This window comes from Eimeria maxima, genomic scaffold (genome assembly GCF_000499605.1).
Source record: "Eimeria maxima Weybridge genomic scaffold, Emw_scaff302, whole genome shotgun sequence".
NCBI lineage: Eukaryota > Apicomplexa > Conoidasida > Eucoccidiorida > Eimeriidae > Eimeria > Eimeria maxima.
Window position 1 is genome coordinate 22,501 of NW_013565867.1, and position 7,500 is coordinate 30,000.

At 41.4% G+C, this 7,500-nt stretch overlaps 1 protein-coding gene across 1 annotated transcript in view; it reads left to right on the forward strand.

The window, feature by feature from the left end:
- Positions 1–490: 490 nt before the first annotated feature.
- Positions 491–7,500, forward strand: part of EMWEY_00027350 (glycogen debranching enzyme, putative) — a gene marked incomplete at both ends in the record, with an annotated part of 8,784 nt that continues 1,774 nt past the window's right edge. Inside the window, 13 exons of the mRNA XM_013481275.1 lie at positions 491–623; positions 974–1,126; positions 1,314–1,614; positions 1,828–1,911; positions 2,088–2,378; positions 2,614–2,761; positions 3,219–3,673; positions 3,882–4,011; positions 4,276–4,378; positions 4,574–5,154; positions 5,632–5,705; positions 6,963–7,095; positions 7,303–7,455. Of these exons, the coding sequence (XP_013336729.1) occupies positions 491–623; positions 974–1,126; positions 1,314–1,614; positions 1,828–1,911; positions 2,088–2,378; positions 2,614–2,761; positions 3,219–3,673; positions 3,882–4,011; positions 4,276–4,378; positions 4,574–5,154; positions 5,632–5,705; positions 6,963–7,095; positions 7,303–7,455 (2,739 nt within the window). The remainder of the gene's footprint in view (positions 624–973; positions 1,127–1,313; positions 1,615–1,827; positions 1,912–2,087; positions 2,379–2,613; positions 2,762–3,218; positions 3,674–3,881; positions 4,012–4,275; positions 4,379–4,573; positions 5,155–5,631; positions 5,706–6,962; positions 7,096–7,302; positions 7,456–7,500) is intronic.

Consider the following 7,500-nt stretch of genomic DNA (forward strand, 5'->3'; position numbering starts at 1 on the left):
CTTTTTGTGAGTTATTTATAGCAAAGAAGAAGATAAAAAAGAATTAAATGACTAAAATAAGTCATAGCAATTAATAAAAGGAGAGAAAAAGGAGAAAAATAAACAATTAGTGTATGAAGAATAAGAGGGTAGTAGTCGTGCGTAGCGGTGGCTTTTGTCATCAAAGTGCTCGAGAGGGTTTATAGGTATATATTTACGGTTTTTAAGCATAAAAATAGTAAAAATATATAATAATTAACGATATAATTAAATAAAGAATAGAAAAAGGAATAAAATAAACATATTTATACCTATGTAGGTCCCTCTAATTTTGCTGTGCAAGGCGACATAATTATACTACAGCAGCAGCAGCAGCAGCAGACGGATGACGCATGTGCAGCAGCAGCCGGTCGAGACCAGCAGCTTATTTTGTTGCATTATGATATAATAAAAGAAAATAAATAAATAAAATAAATAAATAAATAAAAATAATACAATTTATTCACTTAATATGACCCCAGCAACTACAGGATATAACACACCTGCCTATACACCTGAAGGCTGCGGGGTGTATATTGCAGAATTCGACAGAACGGGGGTTTTGAAAAAACCCTCAGAAATAGGAAATTTTCAGATAAAAAAAGGTAAACCCTAAACCCTAAACCCTAAACCCTAAACCCTAAACCCTAATTATTATACAGTATACATAGTATATACAACTCTATATTGTATTTAACCATGACACACAACACTCAACATGACCGACGATGAAACTTCAGCTTTCATACATAAACCCTAAACCCTAAACCCTAAACCCTAAACCCTAAACCCTTAATAACTTCATTAGATTGAATACTTATGGTATATGTCTTCTTTCTTTTGTCATTTTCTTCGTCGCTCAACACACACACACGCACACACACACACACTTCCTCTTGTTTCCTCCAATTGGTAAATTAGGGTTTAGGGTTTAGGGTTTAGGGTTTATATGCAGGCTCTCTCGTCCTTCTTAAGGCTTATGAAGGAACACAAAAAGCAACCGTCACGGGGTGTATAACCACCGACCCCCTTGGCAATAAACACCAATTAGATAGCAGCAGGGATTCATTAGGTCATTATACATTTATATTCAATGCAGAAATACCTGGTAATAAACCCTAAACCCTAAACCCTAAACCCTAATTTATTCAAAGAAAAAGGCGAACAACTTGTTAAACAGTTTTATTCAGCAAAGTTTGTCTACGATTCGCTCCCCTTCCCCTATAATACCTCCCTCCATCTGCCTTCTTCAGGGTTTAGGGTTTAGGGTTTAGGGTTTAGGGTTTGTGGTTTAGGCCCTTACAGGATTCAATTATGTTTTGGTGGAGAATGTTCATCCGGTGGTCAATCAACAGCAACAAGTTCTCCTTGTGGCGCAGTTCGTCAGCTGTCTCCTGCCCAGCCGCAGCAGCAGCAGCAGCAGCAAGAGCAGCAGCAGCAGCAGCAGCAGCAGCAGCAGGAGGAATTAGGCCCCTGTACAACTATTATTGTACAACCTATACTAACAATAAATGGTCAACAAATACCCCCTGAGGGTTTGAGTGTACAGACAGCTCTGTCTAGATGTTTAGGGGGAATAAAAAGATGGTGGAGAATGTAAGAAACCCTAAACCCTAAACCCTAAACCCTAAACCCTAATTTGTGTATACAAGATTGTATCCTTCACCTCAGTACACGAGATAGGCACATCCCTGTATCAGCATCATCAGCAACAACACTACCAGCAGCAACTGCAGCAGCAGCAGCAGCAACAGCAGCAGCAGCAGCAGCAGAAAGAATTAGGGTTTGTTGCTGCTGTGTGGGGTTTAGGTTTCAACATGTAAAGGATATGGGGTATAACATGGTACATTTTACTCCCCTGCAGACAGTAGGGGAATCAGGCAGCTGCTACAGGTAAACCCTAAACCCTAAACCCTAAACCCTAGATTATCAGTTATATATAGTAACTGTAAACACTTGCAGAGAGTCTCTCTTGACCTTCTTTTTGAGTGTTGTAAAAGTCAATTTTTCTGAGGGTTTAGGGTTTAGGGTTTAGGGTTTAGGGTTTAGGGTTTGTGTATTGATTTCAGTTTAGCGAATCAATTAGAGATAGACCCTTTCTTCTTTCGTGATGAACCTGATGAGGAAGGTGCAACAAAAGACAGCAAGACTCCTGCAGCAGCAGCAGCAGCAGCAGCAGCAGCAGAAAGTGGTGCAGCAGATGCAGCAGCAGCAGCAGCAAAAGAAGAAGAAAGTTATAATATTCTTCATGCTGCTGTACAAATGTTAGAAAAAGAATTAGGAATTCTCTCCGCTACTGATCTTGTATTAAATCATACTGCTAGTAATAGTCAATGGTTAAGAGACCATCCAGAAGCAGGGTAAGGGTTTAGGGTTTAGGGTTTAGGGTTTAGGGTTTAGGGTTTAGGGTTTGGGTGGGGGGTGTTGACCTATATATGTATAATATATTTTTTTTTGTATCTTTTCTTTATTCTTCCTTATTTTCTCTTATTCCCTTCACTCTTTTGTTACCTTCTCATTTCTAGGGTTTAGGGTTTAGGGTTTAGGGTTTAGGGTTTAGGGTTTAGGGTTTAGGGTTTGAGTTTTTTTTTTCAGGTATACAATGGAGACAGCCCCCCATTTACGTGCTGCTCTTGAATTGGATAGAAAATTAGATGATTTTTCTTGTTGTTTATATAGAGGAGAATTGTCTGGGGTTTTCGGGTGTACAGGCAGCATAAATAGCGAAGAAGATCTACAAAAAGTTATGCATGCATTAAGAGAAAGGGTTATTAAACCCTTTCTTTTTTCTGAGTGGTTTACGCTAAACCCTGAAACCCTAATTCATCAATGGGAGCAGAAGCTGTGCTCTGTTGATTATACACCTAAACCCTTAAATACACAAACCCTAAACCCTCATCAAGATAAAAGACAAATCCTATTCGAAGCAGTAAGCTAGGGTTTACAACAAGGGTTTATTTATATACGCAAAGGTTTCTCTTGAGGGTTTAGGGTTTAGGTTTAGGGTTTAGGGTTTAGGGTTTAGCTGCGAAGGGTTTACAGCATACCGTTTCCTCTAAGGGTTTACAATTAGTGTTTGGCGCTTCCTCCCTATACTAGTAATTATCTCCCTCCTTGCCATTTTCAGGGTTTAGGGTTTAGGGTTTAGGTTTTAGGGTTTAGGGTTTAGGGTTTAGGGTTTGTGTATATTTTTTTTATAGGCATTAAAAGAGAGCGGGAAGGCTCGTTGTGTAGAGATAAATATAGATATAGATTTGCTGCTGTCTTTGTATCCATCATTAGAGTTTGCTGCTGAGCTGCAGCAGCAGCTGCATGCAGTAAAAGAGCAGCTAATAGCAGCAGCAGCAGATTGTGAATCTGCTGCTGCTGCTGCAGTAGAGGGACTTATACGCTATGAGAGGCTGCAGTGTAAGAAAGGACCAATTACTGCAGAGAGCCCTCTTGTGCCCCGTTACTTTACTCTCCTCAGCCGCAGCAGCAGCAGCAGCAGCAGCAGCAACAGCAGCAGCAGCAGCAGCAGCAACGAGGATTTTATTGCTTTTGCTAACAATGGATGGGTTATGTGCTGGGATGCAACAAAGGACTTTGCTGCTCCTGGCTCATTAGTTTATCTAAAAAGACAATTAGTTGTATGGTCTGATTGTGTTAAACTCAGGTAAACCCTAAACCCTAAACCCTAAACCCTAAACCCTTGGCAGCAAGGTGTATAATATATAGTCCGCATACACATGTATGTTGTTTGTCTTCAAGTCGCCATTTCTTCTTTTCTTTTTAACCCTTTTATTACTCCCTGACACTTCATAAACGACCAGCTAGGGTTTAGGGTTTACTAGGGTTTAGGGTTTATGTTATTTATAATACAGGTATGGATCTTGTCCTGAGGATTCTCCTTTCTTATGGGAGATGATGGGCAAATATTGCAGAAATACAGCAAAAATATTTCCTGCTGTTCGTCTTGATAATTGCCATTCTACACCCATTCATGTTGCTGAGGTAGGGTTTAGGGTTTAGGGTTTAGTAGGGTTTATTAGGGTTTAGTAGGGTTTAGAAGGGTTTATTAGGGTTTAGGGTTTTTTCGTGTTTTCTGATATGAAATATCGAAATTCCATCCTCGTGAAAATTTTCTCTCAAATTCTTCATTTTCATATTTTTAGGCTTTAGGGTTTAGGGTTTAGGGTTTAGGGTTTAGGGTTTTCTAGGGTTTAGGGTTTAGGGTTTAGGGTTTGAAATTTTTTTTTTTTTTTTTTTTTTTCTCAGCATATGTTACGTGAATGCCGTCGTGTTCGGGAAGATATTTGGGTGTATGCTGAGCTATTTACTGGTAATCAATTAATAGATGCATCTTTTGTATCTTTTTTAGGTATAAATGCATTAATAAGAGAGGCATTACAAACAAATACAGCAAAAGATCTTTTATGGCAACTGCAACAGTTTGGGGGTTTAGATCATGTAGGTACACTAGACCCTAGACCCTCATATATGCAGGTACCAGGTGCAGCAGCTGCTGCTGTTGCTGCTGCTCTTCGTCTTGATCCTGCTGCTGCACCTGCTACAGGTGTAACAGGAGGTGCAGCAGCAGGATCAAGTAGTAATAATAATATAACAACTGCAACAGGTCCAGGTGCAGCAGCAGCAGCAGCAGCAGCAGCAGCAGCAGGTGGTGTATTAATGCCATTACCTATGCGTTTATGTCCTGCATTATTTTATGATTGTACTCATGATAATGAGCCAGCAGCAACAAAATTTAATGCTGCAGCAACATTACCATTTGCTGCTGTTGCTGCTGCTGCTGCTGCTGCATGCGGCAGCACAAGAGGCACTGACGAAATTATTCCTTATACTCTTTCTGTTGTAACAGAGAGAAGATTGTATAAGGATTACCATCCAGAGACTCCTATAAGGAACCCTGCTGCAGCAGCAGCAGGAGCAGCAGCAGCAGCAGGAGCAGCAGCAGGAGCAGGAGGAACAGCAGCAGCAGGAGGAAATGCAGCAACAGGAGCAACAGGAAAGAAAGGAAATGCAGCAACAAATGGTACAAATGTAGGAAAGGGTAAGACAACAAATGCAGCAACAGATGTAGCAGCAACAGCAGCAGCAGCAGCAGCAGCAGCAGCAGCAGGAGATGAATGTATAGAAGTAATATGGAGAGAAAAAGGAGCAAAAAAAGTATCAATAAAAGGAGAATGGGATAATTGGAGGGAAGAAATACAATTAAATAAAGAAGGAGATGAATTTAAGGGTTTACTAAACCCTAATATTTATTTTATTAAACAAAATAAACAAATAAATAATATACAATATAAATTTATTGTTGATGGGCAATGGAGGCACTGCCCGTACACCCCAACTATTACTGATGAACACGGAAACACTAATAATATATTAACACTACCAGGACAACAGCCTATTGGTAAACCCTAAACCCTAAACCCTAGCTAAACCCTAAACCCTAAAATCTAAACCCTTCTCAGTCAGCCAGAAACACTCTTCTTCTTCCACCATCCATATTCACCATATGCTGCAACAAACTCCCAAAATTTTCTTGTTCAAGATTTTTAGGGTTTAGGGTTTAGGGTTTAGGGTTTAGGGTTTAGGGTTTGTTGTGATGTATAGGTGGAATTAAGTGGTGTAATAACAGAGGTTCCTTTATTAGCAACCCTGGTGGTAGATGGCGAGGGTTTAGGAGGGTTTAGGGAATCAAGAGAGGAAATAAATGGTATAGATGGGGCTGCATGCATAATGCATGCAGATATATCCTCTATAGGTAAATATATATATAATAAAGAACGGGGTGTATCTACACTACATTTGCATGCATTCCCTCCTGGCTCTGCTGCAGTAGTATTTACGGGTCCTGATGACAGTTTGCTGCTGCAGCAGCTGCAGCAGCAGCTACGTGACACAATAGAGAGAGTGCCGCTGCTGCTAGCAGCAGCAGCAGCAGCAGATATAAATGTATTATTATATAGATGTAACCAAGAAGAAGAAGATGCAACAAAAGGGCAACGGGGTGTATACGCAGTTCCTGGTCATGGACCAATGGTCTACAGTGGTCTAGTAGGTGCAGCAGCAGTATTTGATGCAGCAAGGAGGGAAGCAGCAACACTGCAGCAGCAGCAGCAGCAGCAGCAGAATCCTATATTTACGAATTTACAAGAGGGTTTATGGTTGCTGCAGTATACAACAGATAGATTAGGCAGCAACCCCACCCTTCTCCCGCTGCAGCAGCAGCTGCAGCAGACCCTGCTGCTGCTGCTGCAGCTAAAAGGGTTTAATTGGATACGTCCTTATATAGTAGATAGATTAATAAGTGGGGTGTATGGGCAGCTCGGGGGTCTGCTGCTGTCTCGTCTTCCTGCTGCTGCTGCACTATTACCTCCTGCTGCTGCTGCTGCAGTTGTTGCAGCAAGGAAAGCAGCAACATCAACATCTCCTGGTACACCTAGTGCATCTACTGCTGCTGCTGCTGCTGCTGCTGCATCTGCTGCTGCTGCTGCTGCTGGTATTATTGATCCCCTGCTGCTGCACCTAGCTGTAGCTACACTACAATTCTATGGATATGTACCCTCGGCTCCTCTTGTATGGGGATCGAACGATCCCAGTCTTGCTGCTGGCCTCCCTTTCTTCTCTACTTCCTTCATGAGGAATTGGGGAAGAGATACATTTATTGCCATCAAAGGAAATCTTATCACTACTGGGTACGTCAGAGGGTTTAGGGTTTAGGGTTTAGGGTTTAGGGTTTGGGTATTGGGGTTTGAGGTTTGCTGTTTATGGTTTGCGGTTTAGGGTTTGCTGTTTATGGCTTGCGGTTTAGGGTTTGCTGTTTAGGGTTTGCGGTTTAGGGTTAGGGTTTTGCGGTTTAGGGCTTGCGGTTTGGGCTTTTTGGGGTTTTAGGGTTTTCTAGGGTTTAGGGTTTAGGGTTTAGGGTTTGTGTGTATATGCAGTCGTTTTGCTGAGGCACGTCGTGAGATATTAGGGTATGCGCGTGTTCTTCGTCATGGATTAATCCCCAACTTATTAGATTCAGGGAATAACCCTAGATATAATGCAAGAGATGCTACTTGGTTCTTTATGCAGGTATATATATAAACCCTAAACCCTAAACCCTTATTTTCTATCGCTTATACATAGATTCCGTTAATAAGGCCTTTGGGGTTAGGGTTTAGGGTTTAGGGTCTAGGGTTTGTGGTGTATTATCTATGAGGATTTGTTGGGTCCGTGTGGAGTTGGGAACAGGCTAGGGTTTAGGGTTTAGGGTTTAAGGTTTAGGGTTTGTGTGTATAGGCAATTCAAGACTATTGTGCTGCAGCTCCTGAGGGTTTAGGGTTTTTACAAACCCCCGTAGAAATAAAGTATGGAGCGCATGCATCGCAACTACCAGAGAAAATAAATAATATAGCTGATGTTATGCATCATATTCTTGCTTCCCATGCCAAGGTAAGCTAGGGTTTAGGGTTTAGGGTTTAGGGTTTAGGGTTTGGG